Genomic DNA, 26,262 nt, shown 5'->3' on the forward strand with positions numbered 1-26,262 from the left:
AGGCACAACACCACCACCCGCTCGCCATGCCCCTGGAGCCCCGAGACCCTATAATTCCTAATATCATTCAATATAGTCCACTATGTTGTGGAAATGTATAGTCATGTCCTGTCCTCTTACTGTTAGTATCTCAAATTACATCAACCACCTTGAAATTGTAAAACCAAAACATCATGTCACAATATGATATAATGCAATGTAATATATATTTATATCATATAAAATGAATACTTACATATGCCCCCCAGCCTCCTAAAAAGGGTAGCATGGACTTTATTAACTTTCATGATTTTATTGAATTGTAAGTAAACATCGATCAGACAAACAATACCAAGTGTGATGGACGTTTGCATGTACTGTACAAGACATGATGATGTCACATGATGACGCCACACGCCCACAAGTGGCGCCCACTCTGTCCGGCAAAGTAGAATGACAGCATCAATAACAATACAGTCATTTGAAATAAAATTCAAAAAATTCTAAATACAATGTCACATTTTCTTCCATAATAAAGTACACTTAAAGAAAATACTGCATGTACACAAGCTTATGTCCCACGTGTCAGCATATATTCATCCACTTTGGCCTGCTTAGGCTGCCTCTGTGCTCCATTATTGGAAGCAATGACAAGATGCATGTAGAACATTAATGAGTGGACAGATTAAAATACAAGTAAGATATGTAAAATTGTTGATTTTATTAATAAAATAACAATTCAGTTTTATAGTAAATTGATGAATTTATTATTTATAATCAAACAATTATTTCATAGAATATAGAAGCAAAGTATATAACAGTTTATTTTGATAATATTTTTATTTCACAATTTACAAAAGCCAATTATTTAATGAGATAAAAAAAACGATAAAAATTTAATTCACATATTTTAATTAGACCAATTTTAGGGAAAATGGCTACAGTATATTAACATAACTTAAGAAAATTCTTTACTTTGAAAATAAAACATTACATCTTCACTTTTAGATACATTTATATTATGTTGCATATTATATTTTCTTTTTAATTTCCTAAAAAAATATGTGCTTTTGGACATGCAAGGATTCTGCCTGACAGCGGCAATATGTAATTTGTTCTATTTTAGTGATTTTTTTATGTTGTTATTTACAATAAATGAATAAACCAATTATTGAATTATTTGAATAGCAAAAGAAACATAGGGGGTAAATTAATTATTACATTTGGATACACAAATTTTCAAAAATCAAATCCAAGTAAATGAATGGATGAACAACATTGCAGGACATTCATGTAAATGCTCAATGAAGAGCAAAAACAGGTGGCGTCTACATACAGACATTGTCCTTTTCTCTTGCAAGACATGCAGGCATTCTTTGTGTGTGTGTGTGTGTGTGTGTGTTCACTTCTTCAATTTCAAGATGAGTGTTGCTACAACCATGAAGAACGTGTTCCAGCCCATAGTGACAATGAAGCCTCGCCAAACCATCATGTGAGTCAGATCCCAACCTGATGGATGTGCGCAGACATAAAAAAAAAAACGCATTTACTCATGCAACTTAATATGAAAAGGTATTTACAACAGTACTATTTAAATATTTATATAGTCATGCTTTTTTTTTTTTAAACCATTTACATTTTTTGGGTGACTAAAATCATATTTTTAATAAGATTTTTGTTTGTAAAGATAGTTATATATTTTCATAACAAAACATTGTAAATCATTTATTCAATAATAGTTATATATTTTATCAAGAACGAAGATATTTCTCTATTTCTTTTAAATTACAATTGTTTTTACATGAACAGTGCCATATTTCTTTCAAGAATGTAGTCAGTTTTTTAATTTAAAAAAATGAAGTCATATTTTTTTCCCAAAAAAGCAAAAAAAAAATCCCCATAAGAAAAAAATCTTCTTTTTTTTTTAATTTAAAGTTTTAATATTGTTTTTTTTTTAAATAAAGAATAAAGTCGTTTTATTTCCCCAAGAGATTTTTTTCATTATGTTATTATTATGTCACATAAAGTTAAAAAAAGCCATTTTTTGTTTTACAAAAACAGTTTTCTTTCTTTTTTTTTTGGAACAATGTATCTTTTCTACAACAAAGTTGAAATTTTTTTCCCCAAATAAATGTGCTTTTTACAAGTCAAATTTTGAGAGATTTTTTTCAATTTTATTTTAAAGAAAAATAGTTAATCTTTTCAATAATAAAGTCATTTTCACTCCAAAACAAATTATTTTTTAAAAACAAGAATAAAATCTTGTTAAAATCAAGTAATTAAAAAAAAAAAAAGTCTTTCAAAAAGTCTGAAACTGAAAGTTCCTTAGTGTTGCTTTAACACGCAAGACACATTTAACACAACAGTGTCTTTATTAAACATTGTTTCAATGAAACATGTTGAACTGACAATATTATGCCATCTTAAAACTTAGTTTTCTTTTTTTTTTTTTTACATGCATAATTGCCTTAGATTAATTTTACAGCTGGACAATGAATGCAAACATTTGAACATTAGATAAAGTGCAGTGAACAGTTTCTCAGTGGTTCTTTTCTCCCACCCACTTTTCATTCCATCTTTTAATTAGATTTTGTTAATTTTTGCCACTGTGTCGTTTTCATTTCCATTTTAATCATTGATGAAATTGCCAGTCAATTTTAGTTATCGTCGTCTATTTTAATTTTCGTCTGAAAAAATTTTTTGTAACGAAAAATATGACGAAATTATCACTGTATAAAATCACATCTTCATCATAAAGTTCCCTTGAATAAAATACGGCATGAACACAAGCATATATCCCACATGTATAGTCATCATAATATTCAACCACTTTGGACTGCTTAGGTCGCCTCAGTGCTCCATTAGTGGACTCAATGGCACACGTGAACAACATGTGTGTATACCTCTGTACATGATGCATCGCAGTGCTTCGGAGGCGTAGGTCTGGGGCAAAGCCAAGCTTAAGTAGCGTAACGGGTAAGGGATACACTCCACAGGCCAGATGATACCTGACATGACAACATGTGTAACGTAAAACACAACATTGCAATGATTGCCTCTCGTAACACGTTACACTTCTACACGAATGGGCCACTTGACACCCTTCAGCAACACATGGAAACAAAGACACACACAGTGGAAAAATGAAGAAAGCTATAGATAGAAAAAAAAGGAACAGACAAACATACCTACATAAATTATTTGTGTAATGTGTTACAATGAAAGCATACAAATACAATTTAATGTAATACTGTACACATTGTTTTAAATACATGTATTCAATTTGTACAAGTTTTATTTATATTTTTTAAGTATCCATTCTGAAGAATAAAAAGCAATTTTTGGGGGGGAAAGGCTATATTTTTTTCAATAATAATAATAATAATAATGTAGGCTTATCTTTTTTACAAGCATAGACTTTTTTTTTAACGATGAAGTTACTGCACTCAAAGTTACCACTCAAAATGAGATTGGGGTAGAAGATTCCGAGTGCGGCCTGGTTGGCGTTCTGCTCGTCATCGATGGTGGCAGAAATGACCAGGCCGAAGGAGATGCCTGCGATGCCCTGCAGCACGATCAGTAGCACAATCAGAATCAATGAGCCTTCGTTGGGCATCTGCACACAAAGTTTTCCAAAAATAAAAACATATTTTGTCAGAATTAGTTTAGGTTAGGGGGCCTTATTTTTAGGTATTGTTTACTCATGGAGGCTGCCGATAACCAGCTACCAATACTTGAGGCAAAGAACATCTAACATTGAGTAAGTCGTCCTCTGCAGTAGTTGGCGCTATACTATGGCAGTTTGACGCATTAGTGAATCAAAAGCCGCATCAGAAAGAAAGGTTTTGTTCACAATGTTTTGCCATTGTGTTCAATTATTTTTATATATCAAAAGTACAACAGGTATCGGCACTCGATATGGCTGAGTACTCAAACAGTGAATACTTGAAGTGGTATTGGTCTGAAAAAAGTGTTTTCAGACATCCCTAATAGATTTGAAATGAGGCGTGTGTTGCATTCGGGAACCTTGAAAACGAGCAGGACGAAGAGCAGCATGAGGATGATCTGGACGCTAATGACGAGCAGCTGAGAGAAAAGGTGAGCCAGCATCATCTCTAGCGAGCTTACGCCTGATAAATACACACAGAAAATATCATTATAAAATGAAATCATGTTTACCAAAAATTGCTGTTACTTAAGCATTTGACACTCACTACTAATTCATAAGAGAAAATTATACAACACATCATTGTGTAACACCTGTAATGAATGGCTATAAATTTTTGCTTTAGATTAAAATAGTGTTGACTGACAATCATATCGGTATTTCACTCTTCTGATTGGATACTGTATTGCAAGATAAAAACAATACTAATTGTGATACTGACAACAACAATGCACCTGATGGCTTTCGATTGGGTTATATTTCTGCTGTGATATTGAAATTTGGAGCTTGTGTTAGTACACAAAAAAAAAAACATCAACTGCAATAGATGGCTTTAATAATTTTTTTGTTTTGTTGTCTGTTCCTTCAAATACTATTAAACATGTTGTTAAATAACAAATAACATACAACAATAATAAAGGTTTCCCTGCTGCAACGCAGCTGATTCCAATCAACAGGACCGTTACCAGGCTTATGCAGAGCTTGTGCCCACCCCTGATTTAAGGCAATTCATTTATAGTATATGGTAGGGTGACCAAATGTGTCCTCCTCTGGGAGGTCAGACCATTTTCTTATGTCCTGTTGGGGTGTCCGCGGGTTTTAAGAATTCATGAAAATGTCCGGTTGGCATTGCGTGACTAATAGGAGGTGAAGTACACTGTGTAACTGCGACTGGTACCACTACAATCTACACTTTTGCCTAGGGCACCAAATCACCTAGGGACGGCCCTGCTCATAATACGATACGATATACTTTTATTTTCCCCGTGGGGAACTTTTTCCTGGACTCCGTCCAGCTGCAGTTTACAGTAAAGAGAAAACAACAGAATAGAAAGAGATAAAATTAAAATTAGATAAATAAGAAGTGCAGCAATAAGTAGAAGACTTCCCAGAAGTATACATGTGTAGAGAAGTACATTGCACACACCCATATACACACTCCTATATATATATATATATATAAATATATATATATATATATATATATATATATATATATATACAGTATATATATATATATATACTTATAAGCACTATATATATATATATATATATATATATATATATATATATATATATATATATATATATATATATATATATATATATATATATATACACTCATAAGCACTATACTTTCCATATACTGTGCAACTATACAATGCATCCTAATAGTTGGCTTTAATTATTATTTATCATGTTTCACTAGTACTGTATGAGCAGTGTGGAAGTTGTCACCTGCAACCCAGCATCGGTCCAGAAGACCCTCTTTCCTCTCCAGGACAAAAGAGAGGGTGGTTAGGCCCAAGGCCAAGTAGAAGGCAATGCTGGACAAGGACAACAAAACAAGTTGAACTTTATGCTGTCCATTTGTGTCCACCTCGCTTCCTTTTAATCAAACATTTAACCTTTGTTTATGTAAATGACAATGAAACTATCCATTCTTTGTCTTACTTTATCATTTCAAAAAGATAACATCAGGATACAACATGTATCAATAACATCAAATGTACTTACACTTTTGCAATAAATAAGGCCAAAAAACAAATCCAAGTAGTAAAGTCTAATAAGACCTTCTACAGGTTATTGAAACTAATGAAAAAGGCTTGTGACGTCCAACTGACCTGAGAACAGCGCCTGGCATCACAAATGTTGTAAAGTCTGTGTCTTGGCTGCCATAAATGGCTTCTTCAAACTACACAAGAGTGGAAATTAGTGTTTGAAAATATGTTGTCGTAGTACTACTGTTGTATTACACTATAGAGTATTGTCTTGTTTACCTTTATGGGCAAGGCATACATGTAAGCCATGCTGCCCAGCTTGCTATCCACAAAAGACTGTACAGGAAACACACAAAATCAACAACAATCAAACAAACTATTAAATGAGGGGAAAGGCAACGCCATCTAATGGACAGAATAATAATTAGAAATGGAAAATCAATACAGTATAGGATGTGATTAAGGTAATATAATTGTTGGGTCAAAATTAGGCCTTCTTGTTAATAGTGACAAAAAAAAGTCTGTAAAAAGTATAGGTTATTCATTTTAGGCTAATTTAAGGAGCAGAGATGGCCTCATAAAACTCAATGGGATAAAGTCAAATATCAAAAATGCAGTAAAATAAATATACATATATATTAGGGTTGCGCATCTCCAATAAATCCAGATTCGATACATATCTCGATACATGAGGTGCAACATGATTCAAATAAAGTACATTTTAAAATGTAATGATTACAAATTAAATTGGTTCGGTTAAATCAAAAACGATTTTCCAATTTGAATCGGTTTTCAATAATATATATATATATATATATATATATATATATAAAATCTGTATTTAATAAAATATTTTTTATGAAAATTTAAGTAGTTATTACATTGTATATTTTTAAATGGTTTATTTTACTTTACAACTTTATTCCAGACCCAGGGGGTCCTTATCACAGAACAAAAGAACAATAACAGAGAATAAAAGAGGGGGAAAAGTGGGCGCAAAAATAATAATTATAAAAATAAATAAATTAGTAATTATAATAATAATAATAGAATAAAACCGACCAGAACTGCACACAGGATTGACTAAAACATTGAAATGTCATTTTCTGACCTGGATGCCCTACACATAAAACTGAACATCAAATTACGCAGAGCAGCAGAGCAAGTAGTTACTTTGACACTCGCAAACAAATGACTTGCACTTGAGCTTCTTGAAGCTCTCAACAGCAGCCTCGTGGTGTCATTATAAGCCACCAGCTTTCTTGCCTTGATTATATTTAAAGACACAATTGTAAAATGATTTAAAATTAGTTATTATGCTAATCAATTTTACAGTTTTTTCTTCAACACTAAAAATTAAATAAATATAAAAATCTGCACAAAACTTTAAAAAATAAAAACTGGGATATTTATCAAATTTGCCCAGTTGAAAAACTGTACTAATAAAGTGACTGGGAACTGTCGGCATGTATTTGTTATTAGCTGTCAAATGAGGATTTATGACAATTTAATATATATTTTTTTTAACTTAGACTTCTTTTGAACAAGTAAAAAGTATCCTCACCTGAAAAGCCACGTACAATTTTTGCTGCAGCATCAAAGCAATTTGTCTGTCTGGAAAAACAAAACGTGATGAAGGTAGCGTCATGGTCACAAATGGCAGCAAAATAAAATATGGAGCGATCACGATCTACTGTACTTACTGGTCTGGTCCAGCCAGACGTGCACTGAACCTCCATCCATCATCTCCAAGGACATATTCTTCATTATCATCCTGCAACAGCACCGCTGTTGTCACTGATTATTCACAGTGTAGATGTTTACATTCAAATATGTATGTACGGAGGATATAAAAAGACTATACACCTCTGTTAAGATGCCAGTTAAAAAAAGAAAAAAATGAAGCCAAGTTAAACCCTTTCAGAACATTAACTGGACATAGTGGTTGCACAAGTATGCACACCCTCTTAGAACTGGAATGTGGCTGTGCTGCAAATAAGTTTTAAATGTTCCAGTAGGCTTTTCATTACATTTTTTATTTTATTTCTGCTTTATAGCATAAGGCTGAATGTTTTGTTTTGGTTGTTTTGTTGAATGCTATTTGAAACGGAGAAGGCCATATTGGAAAGATTTCTCAGCCAAATGCAGTAGAGTAAACAACAGTAATAAACATATAGTTTATATTATTATTAAATAATAATGAATAAAAGCTAAAGAGTCCCAACATGAAGATAAATATCTCTTGTTAACAATTGCAGTTTCTTCCTTGTGTTCTCACTTGGCCTAGCTCCTGTTGGGCATTATTATTATATGTTCTAAGTTCTCAATCACCTCCTGGAATCTTTTTTCCCCCCAAGGAAGTAGCTGAGTGTTTTTGAGCTACTAACAGCTTCCACATGATATGAGAGCGACAATGCTGTCGTCGCCTAGCCCTGTTACATGCAATGAATGCAGCAAGAATGCTGAAAAGTGTGACACGTTGGTATTTCGACGGTGGCGGCGTTCTCTGCTGTGATGTTCTCATGACGCACGAGATCGAGAGCATCGCAGGTACACAACAGACGCTGAGTCAAGCAACAAACTAAATGCTGCTTTTTTTTGTTACCAAGGGAAACTTGTGTACTCAAAGATCTCATTATACAGTGATATTTCGACTTACGGGCTTAATGCTAACGCACAATGCAAAACACCTTGATAAGCTTATCAAACTAGCATTGATGTTGCAGTAATTATAAACCTCTAAATAAGTTTTTTTTTAGCACAAGCAAAAGCAACACATGGAAAGAAGAGCAATCAACAATACTCAGAGGCATACTGTATATTATTTATCTTCTTCAAATGATGACTGGTTTCATCATTTCATATAATAATAATAAATCCAACCTGACACTGACAATGACAGTGTGTGTAAATAAAGAGTCTGAATGGTGTGTGTACCTATTTATAAGGTAGCTGCTAAAGTTTTTGCCAAAGCCGATGACGCCCCAGTATTTCCCGTCATAGATCCCTTTGAAAGCCTCCGCATGCGACAAGTTGACCTGTTGAATCACAAAACAGTGCACAATTTGATAGGTTCCCTTGCTTTTTGGGGGATTTCTATTGTGCCAAGTGGCAGTTTTCACAAAAGTATTAAGTGGTGTCAAAGAAGTCGCGAGTGCCGATACAATTAAATCAATGCAACAAACCATACAAAACTCTTGATAATAGTACCTGTTCCACACTGTTGCTGTCCAAAAAAGAGAGCAATGAGTGGCTGAAAGCCATTGGGGAGGTCTCGTTAATGACCACGGCCACTTGGATTCCTTTCGGGTCGCCTCCGACGCACAAGCAGATGAGCGACATCTGGATGACGGGCAGCAGAAACTGGAAACATAAAGAGCTGCAAAGGATGCCACTCTCAGAAATGTCAACAAATGTTCTGACTTCCTGAGGTGGCCAACAAACCCTGGCATCCTCTTCATCCGCAGCAGGGTTTTGATGGTGAGAGCGACTATGTTCCTCCACTTGGGAATCACGTGTCTGACTCGCACCTTCCAGTCCACTGTGAAATTAAGCAAATCAAGCTATTACTTAGGTTAGGGGTCTGCAACCTGTGGCTCTTTAGTCCCACTCCTGTGGCTCCCTGTGGATCTCTAAAAAAAATACTAACTTTAATGTTATTTTCTATATACAATATTCTTAAAATTAATTGATTTAGATTTCAAAAAATGAATAAATATTTTTAGAAAAAATGTTGGTCCAAATTTTCAAGAGACAAAGAGAGACAAAATGTAGAAGAAAAAGTTATTTTTTTAATAATACCTAAAAAGGTCCAAAAAGTGACAATAAAGAGCAAAAGCAGAAAATTACCATATAATGTCCATGAAATTGCCCCCCAAAAAATCAGAGGATTGAATATAAAAGGAAGAAAAGAAAACGTTCAAAAAGTAACCATAAAATGTCCAAAACCAAAAGATGAAATCCTGAAAATGACCATAAAATGTCCACAAAATAAAAATAAAAAGTCAAAAAATTAATAGTAAAAATAAAAATAAAAAAAGCCATTAAATGTCAAAAAAAAGGAAAAAAAGGGGCAGAAAATTACCATAAAATGTCCACAAAATTTCCAAAAATTGACAGAAAGGCAGAGAAGACTAATGTACAAAAAACAAAGTATGAAAAATTACGGAGGAAAAAAATCCAAAAAGGGGAAAGAGGAAAGGTAGAAGGAAATGAATGTCTACGTATTGGAAGCTGTTCTCTTATTTTTGTGTTGTGGTTCAGCTCTAATTAGCTGTTGGGCCCTCAGTACATTAGACTAACACCAACACACTGTTTCCATCATCACAATCTTCAAATATTTTGAGACTCCAGACACATTTTTGGTTATTTATCTGGCCTAAAATGGCTCTTTTGATAGGAAAGATGGCTGTCACCTGACTGGCTGTCAAGTCATACAGTTTTACTAAGTCATAACATACTGTACATTCACACAATAGCCACTTAGCACTCAGTAATTGTCCTAATAGTAACCAAATTTCTACTAGTGTGCAAAAATATCAGTAGTTTTATATTATATTTATATTTTACACCAATGACAACAATAATGCTGAATCCACACCTTTATGGCTGACGACTTCCTCCGTGGCTTTGGGCACGTTGGCAAGAATAGGTCGGCTCTCATCCCGCCCGCTCTCAAATGATTGGCTATTCTCCAACACGTCGTCTTGGGAACCAGAGCCCCGCGCCACACACGTCTGGTCTGAGGTCTCACACAGTTGCAGGAAGGCATGCTCCAGAGTCTACAGGAGGGGCACACAACGGACCAGAACACAAGTTTTAACATTATTGTAAGCCATTGTATTTAATTGTTAAATGTTACTTGTAGTAACAATCATAAAACTCCCAGATTGGCCACCTAATCACCCTTGGGCGCCGAATTATAACTCACAGTGGAGCTTTGCATCTTCATGACTACTTCTGGAGTTCCTTCGGCCAGCAAGCAGCCATTCCTCATCAGACCCACCTGTACGGAAAAAAAAATCTATTAAACATTTCTTTTTGTTTATAATTATACTGCTTATACAGTGCCAAACCTTGTAACTTTGCCTTAGGAACCACTAGCTTAATGAATCCAAAATGCTATAGATGGGCTAATGAAACTAGCATCAATGTTTTTTACACATCCAACTGTAGCCTAGAGTTTACAGCACATTTGTATGTGACAGTCTAAGCTTTGGTGGAGGTCTGTTTTTTTATATATATTTTTTTCACATAAAATCGACAAAATTCAAATTACTTTATGACATTTATCTTTAATATTCAGTACACTGAAGGCTAATACGATACGATACGATACGATATACTTTTTTTTTCCCCGTGGGGAACTTTTTCCTGGACTCCGTCCAGCTGCAGTTTACAGTAAGAGAAAACAACAGAATAGAAAGAGATGAAATTAAAATTAAATAAATAAGAAGTGCAGCAATAAGTAGAAGACTTCCCAGAAGTCTTCACAGGAGTATACATGTGTAGAGAAGTACATTGCACACACCCATATACACACACACATATACACACTTCTATATATATATATATATATATATATATACACACACACACGTATGTACACAACATTGCACCATATATATATATATATCTTATTGCACTGAGTTAATGTCGGTTGTTAAGCAGTTTGATGGATGTCTGCAGGAATGAGTTCTTGTAGCGGTTCAGCCTGGTTCTGGGGGCCCTGAATCTCCTGCCGGAAGTATATATATATATATATATATATATATATATATATACAGTATACATATACATATATATACTATCTCTCCTCTGGACATGTCCAATCTATCTCAGTCTGGCCTCTCTGACTTTATCTCCAAAGCCTCTAAATGTGCTGTCCCTCTTATGTACTCATTCCTGATTCTATCCATCCTGGTCACTCCCATAGAGAACCTCAGCATCTTCACCTCTGCCACCTCCAGCTCTGCCTCCTGTCTTTTCCTCAGTGGCACTGTCTCCAGACCAAACAACATTGCTGGTCTCACCACAGTTCTATAAACCTTTCCTTTCATTTTAGCTGAAACTCTTCTATCACACATCACACCTGACTCTTTTCTCCACCCGTTCCGTTATGTGTGCTTTTTATACACGTTCCAAAAAAAATGTAAGCCTCCAACAAGCCGAAACAATCGTTAAGTAGTTTTGTGTGGTACTTCTAACTTAATCTTTCTGAACTGAGTGAACCAAACACAGACATGCACTGACTCTGCTATGGAGTTCATACAGAAAGCTTAACATTGCGCATTACCAAGAGTCATCGACAGAGTAAATTTATGACTGCAAATCATTCAGCTTTTAACTGGTCCACAAAGGAATTTTTCAGGAAATCTGGAGGTCTCTCCTCCGTGAGTCATCACCTTATCGTGGTGGAGGGGTTTGCGTGTCCCAATGAGCCTAGGAGCTATGTTGTCTGGGGCTTCATGCCCCTGGTAGGGTCACCCATGGTTTTCGTCACGGCCGTGGAACAGTGGACCAGCTCTACACCCTGGGCAGGGTCCTCGAGGGTGCATGGGAGTTCGCTCAACAAGTCCACATGTGCTTTGTGGACTTGGAGAAGGCGTTTGACCGTGTCCCTCGGGGAGTCCTGTGGGGAGTGCTTCAGGCTGTTCGGTCCCTGTACGACCAATCTCAGAATTTGGTCCGCATTGCCGGCAGTAAGTCTAATTGGTTTTCAGTGAGGGTTGGACTCCGCCAAGGTTTTCCTTTGTCACCGACTCTGTTCATAACTTTTATGGACAGAATTTCTAGGTACAGCCGAGGCATTGAGGGGGTCCGGTTTGGTGGCCTCAACATTGCATCTCTGCTTTTTGCAGATGATGTGGTGCTGCTGGCTACTTCAAGCCGTGATCTCCAACTCTCACTGGAGCAGTTCACGGACGAGTGTGAAGCGGTCTGGATGAACATCAGCACCTCCAAATCCGAGACCATGGTTCTCAGTCAGAAAAGGGTGGAGTGCCCTCTCCGGGTCGGGGATGAGATCCTGCCCCAAGTGGAGGAGTTCAAGTATCTTGGGGTCTTGTTCACGAGTGAGGGTAGGTTGGAGTGGGAGATCGACAGGCGGATCGGTGCAGCGTCTGCAGTGATGTGGACTCTGTATCGGTCCGTTGTGGTAAAGAAGGAACTAAGCCAAAAGGCAAAGCTCTCAATTTACCGGTCGATCTACGTTCCTACCCTCACCTATTGTCACGAGCTGTGGGTCATGACCGAAAGATTAAGATCCCGGATACAAGCGGCCAAAATGAGTTTCCTCCTCTCCCTTAGAGATAGGGTGAGAAGCTCGGTCATCCGGGAGGGACGCAGTGTCGAGCCGCTACTCCTCCGCGTTGAGAGGAACCAGTTGAGGTGGCTCAGGCATCTGGTTCGGATGCCTCCTGGAGAGGTGCTGTCCCACCGGTGGGATGCCCCAGGGAGGATCCAGGACACGCTGGAGAGACCATGTCTCTCGGCTGGCCTGGGAATGCCATGGGATCCCGTTGGAGGAGCTGGCTGAAGTGGCTGGGGAGAGGGAAGTCTGGGCTTCCCTGCTAAAGCTGCTGCCCCCGCGACCTGACCGCAGATAAGCGGTAGATGATGGATGGATGGATCTGGAGGTCTCATGCTAAGCTAGTTAGCATTACAACTTGCAGCTACTTACAAATAACCTCCAATTGTGATGGTGTATCAACAAGGCACTATTTTCAATGGTGAATTAACTCTTTATTTTAGGTAAATGAGACCCTTATTTCCTCACCACATTAGCTTGTCTGGCCTCCTCGATGTAGTGCGTGGTGATAATGACCGACACTTTGCCCGGCTTGACGATGTCAACTAGATGCTGCCAAATCCTGGAAAAGGGGAAGAACAACAGAAGTGAGTCAACCTACTGGCTAAATGAAAATTACTGGACTCTAGCTATCCATCCATCCATCACATAACTATTGAAAGAAAATGAAAAAAAAAATCAATTGCACTTGAAAGCACCATCCACTAAAGACAGACAGAAAGACAGATGGACAGATAGCTGGATAAACAGATACAATACAAGCTCAAATAAATTATTAGCGGCTCCACCTCACAGTGAATGTTGTCTGTCAAATGCAATTGCTTTTTTTGACTTGCATTTTTTTTTTTCTGAGACTCAATTAGTTGCTTGCTATCTTGTAAAAGTACACGAACAATCGTCCACTTTGTACTTGAGTGATGCATAATCACTGATGAATATTTCAAATAGAAGCCAACCAGTGTGCGGCTTCTAGCTAGGGAACATGTCAGGTTTCAAGTTTCCTTTTCTTTAGGGCACAGAACCAACAAAGAACTAGTAATACTGTACTCACACACAGCTCTCATTTCTCCTGCAGGCATCCACTTACACAAGGAGCTCATATAAGAATTGCAGACAGATGAGTATGAGTGGCACTTAGAATGTAGAGAAGAGGATACAGACAAAGTCATTTGTACATACTTGGTTCTGAGGACCGGGTCCACGCCCACTGTGGGTTCATCAAGGATGAGCAGCTTGGGATTCTGGAGCAGCGCCGCCGCCAGAGAGACCCTTCGCTTCTGGCCGCCACTGCAACACAAATACAGACACATGCAATAGCAGGTCAACTTTGCCAGAAGAAATTTTGCCTTTTTTCATTTTTTCTTCTTAAATAGTTTTACAAAATAGATTAATAAACAAAATATATATTTATTTTTTTTGAAAAATAAAGTTGTATTTCTTCAACATTTAATGTGTGTTTTTTCACAAATAAAATATTTAGTTTTGTATCTAGAAAAAGACAAAATTTTCAAGAATATAATTTTTTTTTCTGGAATTCTTCCAATGAAGAACATATTTATTCCTGGATTGAAATCCTTCAATAATCAGGGAATAAGACTATTAGAATAAAGCAATTTATTTTGAAAGATGAAGTCAGATATCTTCCAGAAGGAATGTGGGTTCTTATTTTTCAAAATAAAGTCATACAGAGTACATTAAGTGTATTCTTTTCCAGAATAAATGAATATTTTTTATAAAATATATTTATATATTTACATAATATATATTTGTATAATATTTATTTAAGAATAAAGCCATATTTTTGGAATAATAAATATACAAATATAATAAAATTATTATTATTATTTTCATAAATACAGTATATATTTTTTCCCTAGTATGATTTTGTGTTGATAAATATTTGTTGTATAGGTTGTACTGTTTGAGAATTAATGCACATTTTTACACAATGTTTTTTAGGGGAAAAATAATGTTTTCAATAAAATACACTTTTTCAAAAATAAATCCTTAAAAAAAAGAAAAGAAAGTCATACTTTTCTTAGAAAACAGTCATTAATGAGAAAATACACTTTAAAAAATAAGAATAAAGCAGTATTTTACCAGAATAACGTTTATATTTCTGAAGAATAAAATAATTTTCAATTTTTTATTTAAATTTTTTTTAAATAAAGGTGTATTTCAATTTCAGAACTCAAAAAACAAAAAAATTAAGGAATTAAAGAAACATTTTTGGAATAGAATGTTGTATCTTTGAAATATTCATGTAATTTTTTTAACAACAACAATAATAATAATAATAATAATAATCTCTTTTTTTTTTTTAAACATAAGTCATATATTTCAAGAATAAAGTCCTACTTTTCCCCAGAATAAATTATCACTTTACATCTTTAAACTTTTTTTTCTTTTTAATTGAATCAAGTATCCTAAATTCCATTTTACATAGTGCAAACGTTGAAACATGACTGTGGCTGTAACGTCACATTTGACATGAATATGACATGGTCCACTGGAGAACACAAAGCTCTTATGTAAGCTATTAGAACTATAGGGGCCATTAGGTCAGTATATATACTGTAGTATATCACAGACCTTCATATGCACCTTTTACTCACCTCCTGTAGTGTACAGCGGTGCCTCGGCTGATTTTTTGCTTTGACTTGCGAGCAACAATTTGAAATAGGAGTGCTAGATTGTGGTGCAAACTTCACACAAGCAGCAGTTTAGCAGATAGTGAAAAACTCTTCTAAAACTAGGCCCATTTCAAGCTGTTTATTGCCACTTCAAGTTGAAGTTTACTGTAAAACTAAACATAAAACAAAGAGAATTACCCGTTGTGTGTTTAACCCAACAACTTAACTTAGCCTTCCGAAAGTCTGCTAGCTTAAGACTAATTAACACGTAATTTAATACACTGTGGTTATTGTAGCTAGCGTCAATATTCCAGTGTGGCTAGCCTTTGAGCAATGGATATTTGAACACCAATAGGGTTTAGTGAGCACTTGTGACTTCTTCCTTTATATCCGTATGTATGCATCAACATACTGCCCACTGGTGACTATAGCACACACAACAGAATTGGCTACAAATTAGCCATTTAATTATCATGATGCACAAACTCATTATTCTTTATATCCTATTAAATTATGTTCTGTATGTTTTTATAAGGTACAGTAGTGTAGACTGTTATTTTTCTGAAAACTTCCGACCTGAGATTACGGACCAGCCGGTCCTTCTGTGGCAGATCCAAGAATTCAATGAGGAAGTTAATGCGGGCCTGGGTTTCACTCAAAGTCAGCCCGTGGATTCGTCCGAAGAAGGTGAGCGTGTTGCTGATGGTGAACTCGTTATACAAGGCCAACTCCTACATGACATGACATGTGGCTCACAATGCATTCGTAGAAATAAAGCAGGTATAAAAAGGCATCCGGGCCTTACTTGGGGCATGTATCCCACCATCCTGCCTGGTACACCGTGGCCGGGGAACGCCGGCGGCTTCCCCAGCACGCTGATGTAACCGTGGGAGATGTTTAGAGTTCCCACGATGCATTTCAGCATGGTGGTCTTTCCGCAGCCGCTGGGACCCAGGAGGCCGTAGCTGCCAGGATAGAAAAACAAGGAAAACCAAATATCCCAAAATGTCCATGTAACATCTGGAGTCGTTTTTCCCCCGCCAGAATAGTCTGATTTCAACGAGGGAAAGAATATGATGCAAGGGCGTTCGTTCACTAGACCATGAGAGTGCACTTAAAAGTCGACAGAATGTGACTGTGTAAGCTAAACGGATGATGACAACCATGATAAAATAACAATCCTCGTATGCCTACTGACATTTCTATAAGTATGACGACTATGATGAGTATGAAAGTCACAAACTGTTTTATTGCCACTGAGGCAAGACTGAAAAACACATTTTTTTACATTTACTTGACCAAATGTACAATAAAGCTAAGATTTTAATCCTAAATAGTAAGAATTTATCTTGTAATTCAACATTATAGAAAGAACAATAATAACAATATAACACATTATATCACTTTAGGGAATGGAGAAAGATTCCATCCCTATGTATTATACTAACGGGGGTGGACATTTTAAAATAAATCTGAACAAAATGCACATTTTCAATTTTTTTTTTGATGTAGCGTTATTTCATTTTGCAGCTTTTTCTTAGATCTATTTTTGGAGCATACTGTAAATTATTATTATTTTTCCAAATAAAGGGACATTTTTCTAACAATGAAGTAGCACTTTTCCCCAAATATTTTTTTTCAGGACTACTGTATTAACATTTTTGTAGAATAAATGCAGATATCCCCCTAAAAAAAAAGTCATACTGTTTTACTAGAATATAGTCAGATGTTTTTATTGAATAAATTCATGCTTTTATTTTCTACACTTTTTTTTTACTGAATAAAGTCATACTATTTCCAAAATTAATACATGTTTTCCAGAATGAAATCGTATTGTTAAATAATTTATCATTTTTCTCCAGAGTGAAGTCTTGTTTTTCACAATAAATTCAGTTAGTCAGTAAGAATAAATGCTTCTTTGTCTTCTACTATTTATTTTTTATTTTTTTATACTGCTCTCCTAATTTTTTCCCCCCAGAATAAAGACAGATTTTCTGTTGAAAATAACACCATATTTCTTTCTGGAATAAAGTTTTATTGTTAAGGCAATTTTTCATAGACTAAATTAAATGTTTTCTATAATATTGACAGAATTTTCCACGGTAATGTAATATTTTACATTTCAGATTCAAACAAGTATTTAAGCCTTGGGAATAGTATACACTTCGGTACGTTGTCACTTTAAAACTATGCTGAGGAGCTCCTTCAATCATCACATGGAAAAAGCGCAACAACAGATCAGATGACGCGCATTCCAAGCACAACACTTCCACATCATGTTATTTTTCTTAGAATTTCTGCACTTCTCTCTACTGTATACAAAGCTCCTTTTTTTTTTTAAACAAAAGCTTCCACCGGCAGGTTTTTGTGCAAAGGCCAATGGCAGCTGTCACCGGAGGAATGCAGCAAGGTGTTTGTTGGACGAGTGATGCTTATGTCAATGCCTCCAAATGACGTTTCCAGTTGAGAAAAACAAAAGTGGGGATCGCCTAAGGACACCTAATGACACACATGCCAGAGTGGTGGAATGTTACTGACAAGCTAAACAGGGTAGATCATTTGGGGTACTGATGGGGCAGGACAAAAAGAATTTTGGTCGAGCTTATTTACATATTGGAAACATACAAATAAGGAGAGGGTGATGAGATCCATGTACAGTGGCACCGTCCGTCCGTCCGTCTTCTTCCGCTTATCCGGGGTCGGGTCGCGGGGGCAGCAGCTTTAGCAGGGAAGCCCAGACTTCCCTCTCCCCAGCCACTTCAGCCAGCTCATCCGACGGGACCCCAAGGCGTTCCCAGGACAGCCGAGAGACATAGTCTCTCCAGCGTGTCCTGGGTCGTCCCCGGGGCCTCCTGCCGGTAGGACATGCCCGGAACACCTCCCCAGGGAGGCGTCCAGGAGGCATCCGAACCAGATGCCCGAGCCACCTCAACTGGTTCCTCTCAACGTGGAGGAGCAGCGACTCGACGCTGAGTCCCTCTCGGATGACCGAGCTTCTCACCCTATCTCTAAGGGAGAGCCCGGCTACCCTGCGGAGGAAACTCATTTCGGCCGCTTGTATCCGGGATCTTGTTCTTTCGGTCACGACCCACAGCTCGTGACCATAGGTGAGGGTAGGAACGTAGATCGACCGGTAAATCGAGAGCTTCGCCTTTCGGCTCAGCTCCTTCTTCACCACAACGGACCGATACAGCGTCCGCATCACTGCAGACGCTGCACCGATCCGCCTGTCGATCTCCCGCTGTCGATCTCCCGCCCCTCCGTGAGTCATCACCTTATCGTGGTGGAGGGGTTTGCGTGTCCCAATGAGCCTGGGAGCTATGTTGTCCGGGGCTTCATGCCCCTGGTAGGGCCACCCAAGGCAAACAGGTCCTAGGTGAGGGACCAGACAAAGCATGGCTCAAACGACCCCAATGATGAGTACAAACATTGGATTTTCGTTTCCCTTGCCCGGACGCGGGTCACCGGGGCCCCCCTCTGGAGCTAGGCCTGGAGGTGGGGCTCGAAGGCGAGCGTCTGGTGGCCGGGCCTATACCCATGGGGACCGGCCGGGCACAGCCCGAAAAGGCAACGTGGGTCCCCCTTCCCATGGGCTCACCACCGGTGGAAGGGGCCAAAGGGGTCGGGTGCGCAGTGAGTTGGGTGGCAGCCAAAGGCGGGGGCCTTGGCGGTCTGACCCCCGGCTACTGAAGCTAGCTCTGGGGACATGGAATGTCACCTCTCTGACAGGGAAGGAGCTCGAACTGGTGTGCGAGGCTGAGAAGTTCCGACTAGATATAGTCGGACTCACCTCCACACATGGCTTGGGTTCTGGTACCAATCCTCTCGAGAGGGGCTGGACCCTCTTCCACTCTGGAGTTGCCCACGGTGAGAGGCGCAGAGCAGGTGTGGGCATACTCATTGCCCCCCAGCTAGCCGCCTGTACGTTGGGGTTTACCCCGGTGAATGAGAGGGTAGCCTCCCTCCGCCTTCGGGTGGGGGGACGGGTCATGACTGTTGTTTGTGCTTATGCACCAAACAGCAGCTCAGAGTACCCACCCTTTCTGGAGTCCTTGGAGGGTGTGCTGGAGAGCGCACCCCCTGGAGACTCCCTCGTTCTACTGGGGGACTTCAACGCTCACGTGGGTAATGACAGTGAGACCTGGAGGGGCGTGATTGGGAGGAATGGCCCCCCCGATCGAAACCCGAGTGGTGTTTTGTTACTGGACTTCTGTGCTCGCCACGGACTGTCCATAACGAACACCATGTTCAAGCACAAGAGTGTCCATATGTGCACCTGGCACCAGGACACCCTAGGCCGTAGTTCGATGATCGACTTTGTAGTCGTGTCATCGGACTTGCGGCCGTATGTGTTGGACACTCGGGTTAAGAGAGGGGCGGAGCTGTCAACTGATCACCACCTGGTGGTGTGTTGGCTCCGATGGCGGGGTAAGATGCCGGTCCGACCAGGCAGGCCCAAACGTACTGTGAGGGTCTGCTGGGAACGTCTGGCAGAATCCCCTGTCAGAAAGAGTTTCAACGCCCATCTCCGGCAGAGCTTCTCCATTGTCCCGGGGGAGGCGGGGGACATTGAGTCCGAGTGGACCATGTTCCGCGCTTCAATTGTTGAGGCGGCCGATCGGAGCTGTGGCCGTAAGGTGGTTGGTGCCTGTCGTGGCGGCAATCCTCGAACCCGCTGGTGGACACCAGCGGTAAGGGATGCCGTCAAGCTGAAGAAGGAGTCCTATCGGGCCTTTTTGGCCTGTGGGACTCCGGAGGCTGCTGACGGGTACCGGCTGGCCAAGCGGAATGCGGCTCTGGCGGTCGCTGAGGCAAAAACTCGGGCATGGGAGGAGTTCGGTGAGGCCATGGAAAACGACTTCCGGACGGCTTCGAGGAAATTCTGGTCCACCATCCGGCGTCTCAGGAGAGGAAAGCAGTGCACCGTTAACACTGTGTATAGTGGAGACGGAGTGCTGTTGACCTCGACTCGGGACGTCGTGAACCGGTGGGGAGAGTACTTCGAAGACCTCCTCAATTCCACCAACACGCCTTCCTTTGAGGAAGCAGGGTCTGGGGACTCTGAAGTGGGCTCCCCTATCTCTGGGGTCGAAGTCGCCGAGGTGGTTGGAAAGCTTCTCGGTGGCAGGGCCTCGGGGGTGGATGAGATCCGCCCGGAGTTCCTGAAGGCTCTGGATGTTGTGGGGCTGTCGTGGTTGACACGTCTCTGCAGCATCGCGTGGACATCGGGGACGGTGCCTCTGGATTGGCAGACCGGGGTGGTGGTTCCCCTTTTTAAGAAGGGGGACCGGAGGGTGTGTTCCAACTTTAGAGGGATCACACTCCTCAGCCTCCCAGGTAAGGTCTATTCAGGGGTGCTGGAGAGGAGGGTCCGTCGGGAGGTCGAATCTCGGATCCAGGAGGAGCAGTGTGGTTTTCGTCCCGGCCGTGGAACAGTGGACCAGCTCTACACCCTCAGCAGGATCCTCGAGGGTGCGTGGGAATTCGCCCAACCAGTCCACATGTGCTTTGTGGACTTGGAGAAGGCGTTTGACCGTGTACCTCGGGGAGTTCTGTGGGGGGTGCTTCGGGAGTATGGGTTACCGAGCCCCCTGATACGGGCCATTCGGTCCCTGTACGACCGATGTCAGAGTCTGGTCCGCATTGCCGGCAGTAAGTCGAATTTGTTTCCGGTGAGGGTTGGACTCCGCCAAGGTTGCCCTTTGTCACCGATTCTGTTCATAACTTTTATGGACAGAATTTCTAGGCGTAGCCGAGGCGTTGAGGGGGTCCGGTTTGGTGGCCTCAGCATTGCATCTCTGCTTTTTGCAGATGATGTGGTGCTGTTGGCTTCTTCAAGCCGTGACCTCCAGCTCTCGCTGGAGCGGTTCGCAGCCGAGTGTGAAGCGGTTGGGATGAGGATCAGCACCTCCAAATCCGAGACCATGGTCCTCAGTCGGAAAAGGGTGGAGTGCCCTCTCCGGGTCGGGGAGGAGGTCCTGCCCCAAGTGGAGGAGTTCAAGTACAGTGGCACCTCAGAGTTTAAACATAATTCGTTCCTGCGAAGTGTTCAAAGTCCGAATTGTTCAACCTCCGAAACATTTTTTCCCATAGGAAATTATGTACATGCAGTTAATCCGTTCCCAAGCACCAAAAACAGAAAATTCCTATTTTAATTTCTATTTATGTTTTTTACATTTACAGTGCAGTACCGTATTTAAACAATAAAAAATACCTTACCTTTTTTGTTGTGGTGTGATGGCATCAGTGGATGATAAATGCTGTGTTAATGCTAGCTTTAGTTCAGTGCTGAGTTTGTGTATTTTACATTGGGCATATTGTTAGACTACTAAACAGTCCTTGCGTGCGTTGTTTAACGTCAGGCACAGTAACAGTAACAGCTAAGGGGGGTCCTCGTGCCAGTATTTACAGAAATAGTCACGGTAGTTATAACGGCGAAATAATCTCCTTCCTAATTCCACTGTGGTTTGAAGCACCGTATGTTTGTCTTTGCTGCCAAGGCACTGTTGTCTTTCTTTGGGCCCATGGCGAAGAAAATTGTCATGGAAAAATCAAAATGCACTCACAAGTATGGAACACCTCCGGGTGTATTCACAATCCGACTGGAAATGAGCAGTGCATCGTCTCAACTACCGCAACGTGAGCATTCGGCATTGCTCGGCTTCGCTCGGTTTCACTTGGCTACCCGTTTTCAAGGTACGTTCGGCTTAGCTTGCTTTGCTTGGGTGTTCAAACTCCGAAAATTAGTTCCATCTCCGAGGCATTTATTACTCAGATTTTCTGGTTGAAGTCCGATTTGTACGAGTTCAGAGACGTTCAAACTCCGAGGTTCCACTGTATTTGCAAGATTTTTTTTCCAGGGCTTTACTATGCTCCCCTTTGGCAGCATGGCTCGAGCCTTGTCTTTTTTTCTTTTTCTTTTCAATCCCCCGCCCTAGCATCTTCCCTTCTTATCTAAGATCTTTAGGCGCTGATAAGTGAGTACCGACAGGCCTTTCTAGCCTGTTGGTCATTGTTTTTCATGTTTTTTGTGCCTGTTACCTGTTACCGTGGTGGAGGAGTTTGTGTGTCCCAATGATCCTAAGAGCTATGACGTCTGGGGCTTTATGCCCCTGGCAGGGTCACCCACGGCAAACAGGTCCTAGGTGAGGGGCCAGACAAAGCATGGCTCATTGATCCCTTATGATGAGTGCAATAAATGGACAGATGTTTCCTTTGCCCGGACGCGGGTCACTGAGGCCCTCCTCTGGGGCCAGGCCTGCATCCATGGGGTCCGGCCGGGCACAGCCTGAGGAGGAAACGTGGGCCCCCCTTCCCATGGGCTCACCACCGGTGAGAGGGGCCAAAGGGGTCGGGTGCATAGTGGGCTGGGCGGCAGCCAAGGGTGGGGACCTTGGCGGTCTGATCCCCGGCTACAAAAGCTAGCTCTTGGGACATGGAATATCACCTCGCTGGCAGGGAAGGAGCCTGAGCTGGTGTGTGAGGCAGTGAAATGTGAAAACACGGCATAGGCTCTGGTACCAATCCTCTCGAGAGGGGTTGGACTCTCTTGCACTCTGGAGTTGCCCACGGTGAGAGGCGCAGAGCAAGTGTGGGCATACTTATTGCCCATCGGCTTGGCGCCTGTACGTATGATCGACTTTGTAGTCGTGTCACCGGATTTGCGGCCGCATGTTTTGCACACTTCGGTGAAGAGAGAGCTGATCACCACCTGGTGGTGTGTTGGCTCCGATGGTGGGGGAAGATGCTGGTCAGACCTGGTAAACAAAAAAAATGTATTGTGAGGGTTTGCTGGGAACGTCTGGCAGAATCCCCTGTCAGAAAGAGTTTCAATGCCCACCTCCGGCAGAACTTCTCCCTTGTCCCGGGGGAGGTGAGGGACATTGAGCCAGAGTGGACCATGTTCCGCACCTCCATTGTTGAGGCGGACGATTGGAGCTGTGGCGGTAAGGTGGTCAGTGCCTGTCGTGGCGGCAATCCTCGAACCCGCTGGTAGACACCAGCGGTATGGGATGCCATCAAGTTGAAGAAGGAGTCCTATCGGGCCTTTTTGGCCTGTGGGACTTCGGAGGCAGCAAGTACCGGCTGGCAAAGCGAAATGTAGCTTTGGCGGTCGCTGAGGCAAAAACTCAGACATGGGAGGAGTTCGGTGAGGCCATGGAAAGCGACTTCCAGACCGCTTTGAGGAAATTCTAGTCCACCATCTGGCGTCTCAAGAGAGGAAAGCAGTGCACCATTAACACTATGTATAGCGAAGATGGGGTGCTGCGGACCTCCACTCGAGACGTTATGAATCGGTGGGGAGAATACTTCGAAGACCTCCTCAATTCCACCGACACGCCTTCCTTTAAGGAAGCAGAGTCTGGGGACTCTGAGGTGGGCTCTCCAATCTCTGGGGTCAAAGTCACTGAGCTCCTTGTTGGCAAGGCCCCGTGGCTCTGGATGTTGTGGGGCTGTGCTGGTTGATACGCCTCTACAACATCACGTGGACATTGGGGACAGTGCAAGGTGGTGGTCCTTTTAAGGAAGAGGGACCGGAGGTTGTGCTCCAACTATAGAGGGATCACACTCCTCAGCCTCCCTGGTAAGGTCTATTCAGGGGTGCTGGAGAGGAGGGTCCGTCGGGAAGTTGAATCTCAGATTCAGGAATAGGTTTTCGTCCCGGCCGTGGAACAGTGGACCAGCTCTACGCCCTCGGCAGGATTCTCGAGGGTGCATGGGAGTTCGCCCAACAAGTCTACATGTGTTTTGTGGACTTGGAAAAGGCAATCGACCGTGTCCATCGGGGGGGAAGGGTCCTGTGGGGGTTGCTTCGGACTCGCCCAAGGCTGCTTTTTGTCACTGATTCTGTTCATAACTTTTATGGAGAGAATTTCTAGGTGCAGCCAAAGTGTTGAGGGGGTCCGGTTTGGTGGCCTCAGCATTGCATCTCTGCTTTTTGCAGATGATGTGGTGCTGTTGACCTCAACAAGCCGTGATCTCCCACTCTCACAGGAGCGGTTCGCAGCCGAGTGTGAAGCGATTGGGATAAGGATCAGCACCTCCAAATCTGAGACCATGGTCCTCAATCAGAAAAGGGTGGCGTGCTCTCTCCGGGTCGGGGATGAGATCCTGCTCCAAGTGGAGGAATTCAAGTACCTTAGAGTCTTGTTCACGAGTGAGGGCAGAAAGGAGCAGAAGATCAACAGGCGGATTGGTGCAGCAATGCGGGCTCTGTATCGGACTGTTGTGGTGAAGGAGCTGAGCCAAAAAGCGAACTTTTCGATTTACCGGTCGATCTACGTTCCTACCCTCACCTATGGTCACGAGCTGTGGGTCGTAACCGAAAGAACAAGATCCCGGATACAAGCGGCCGAAATAAGTTTCCTCCACAGGGTGTCCGGGCTCTCCCTTAGAGATAGGGTGAGAAGCTCGGTCATCCGGGAGGGACTCAGAGACGAGCCGCTGCTCCTTTGCGTTGAGAAGAACCAGTTGAGGTGGCCTAGGCATCTGGTTTGGATGACTCCTGGACGCCTCCCTGGAGAGTTGTTCCGGGCATGTCCCACCGGCAGGAGGCCCCGGGGGACGACCCAGACACGCTGGAGAAACTATGTCTCATGGCTGCCCTGGGAACGCCTTGGGATCCCGTCAGAGGAGCTTGTCGAAGCTGCTGCCCCCATGACCCAACCCCCGGATAAGCGGTAGTAAATGGATGGATGGATAGATATTTTACTTTTTTTTTTTAAATAGTTATTGACATTCTCTTTCTGAACCGACGGATCAAGGCAAAATATTTGCTTGTGTTTCCTATGTGCCTAACAAAGGAATTAAAAAAAAGTAAGAGTCACTGTACTCACATTTGTCCCTGTGGCACGGTGAGGTTGAGGTTGTTGAGAACTTTTAGTTTTCCATACGAGCGGCAAACGTCCCGGCATTGTATTGCGGCGTCTCCCAGCGTGGGCTGCGGCGACCCTTCCGGGTCCTCCTTCATGTTGTTTTGTTTCTGCAAACAAGGGCAGTGATCATCATCATACACAATTTCAGCTTTTGCTTATTTGGTCTTTAGTGCATTAAAAGGTACAACATGGAGAATTGCGATGACAACCACAGGGCAGGATATGAAGCTCATTACTTCAAAGTGAGGATGACATGAATTGGGGTGTACGTGGACATGGAATGGCAGAAGAAGTACACAGAGAGTGGACAACGAAGTCAACAAAGAACCGGGCCAAAGGTCAAAATGGAGAGCATACGGGATGAGCGACGAAGTTTATTATTACGCAAGATGTAACCTGGAATGAAGAGACAAAAGTCAACACAGACTGGGGGAGAAAGATGACACTGAATGTGTTAATTACTCTGTCCATTATTTTGTCGATTAATTGAATAAAAAAAAAAATATATATATATTTTCCGGGCGGCACGGTGGTTGACTGGTTAGCACGTCTGCCCCCCAGTGCAGAGGACATGAGATCGAGTCCGGGCTTCGGCCTTCCTGGGTGGAGTTTGCATGTTTCTCCACTTGCTTGCGTGGGTTTTCTCCAGGTACTCCGGTTTCCTCCCACATTTCAAAGACATGCATGGCAGGTTAATTGAATGCTCCAAATTGTCCATAGGCGTGATTGTGAGTGTAAATGTTTGTTCGTCTCTGTGTGCCCTGTGATTGGGTGGCAACCAGTTCAGGATGTACCTTGC

The 26,262-nt window shown here is 41.5% G+C and overlaps 1 protein-coding gene across 3 annotated transcripts in view; it reads right to left on the reverse strand.

The window, feature by feature from the left end:
- Positions 1 to 278: 278 nt before the first annotated feature.
- The window catches only part of abch1 (ATP-binding cassette, sub-family H, member 1), a 30,606-nt gene continuing 4,622 nt past the window's right edge, over positions 279 to 26,262 (reverse strand). For all 3 annotated transcript variants that reach the window (XM_077581584.1, XM_077581585.1, XM_077581586.1), the window contains 19 exons: positions 25,425 to 25,570; positions 16,394 to 16,553; positions 16,165 to 16,319; positions 14,135 to 14,242; positions 13,424 to 13,517; positions 10,577 to 10,651; positions 10,247 to 10,427; positions 9,091 to 9,187; positions 8,857 to 9,025; positions 8,584 to 8,684; positions 7,350 to 7,420; positions 7,211 to 7,260; positions 5,926 to 5,982; positions 5,770 to 5,840; positions 5,384 to 5,472; positions 4,006 to 4,109; positions 3,436 to 3,595; positions 2,883 to 2,987; positions 279 to 1,488 (listed from right to left, as the gene is read on the reverse strand). In XM_077581584.1, the coding sequence (XP_077437710.1) occupies positions 1,382 to 1,488; positions 2,883 to 2,987; positions 3,436 to 3,595; positions 4,006 to 4,109; positions 5,384 to 5,472; positions 5,770 to 5,840; positions 5,926 to 5,982; positions 7,211 to 7,260; positions 7,350 to 7,420; positions 8,584 to 8,684; positions 8,857 to 9,025; positions 9,091 to 9,187; positions 10,247 to 10,427; positions 10,577 to 10,651; positions 13,424 to 13,517; positions 14,135 to 14,242; positions 16,165 to 16,319; positions 16,394 to 16,553; positions 25,425 to 25,570 (2,100 nt within the window). In that variant the 3' untranslated portion in view covers positions 279 to 1,381. The remainder of the gene's footprint in view (positions 1,489 to 2,882; positions 2,988 to 3,435; positions 3,596 to 4,005; positions 4,110 to 5,383; positions 5,473 to 5,769; positions 5,841 to 5,925; positions 5,983 to 7,210; positions 7,261 to 7,349; positions 7,421 to 8,583; positions 8,685 to 8,856; positions 9,026 to 9,090; positions 9,188 to 10,246; positions 10,428 to 10,576; positions 10,652 to 13,423; positions 13,518 to 14,134; positions 14,243 to 16,164; positions 16,320 to 16,393; positions 16,554 to 25,424; positions 25,571 to 26,262) is intronic.

Source organism: Vanacampus margaritifer, chromosome 12 (assembly GCF_051991255.1).
Source record: "Vanacampus margaritifer isolate UIUO_Vmar chromosome 12, RoL_Vmar_1.0, whole genome shotgun sequence".
NCBI classification, from domain to species: Eukaryota; Metazoa; Chordata; class Actinopteri; order Syngnathiformes; family Syngnathidae; genus Vanacampus; species Vanacampus margaritifer.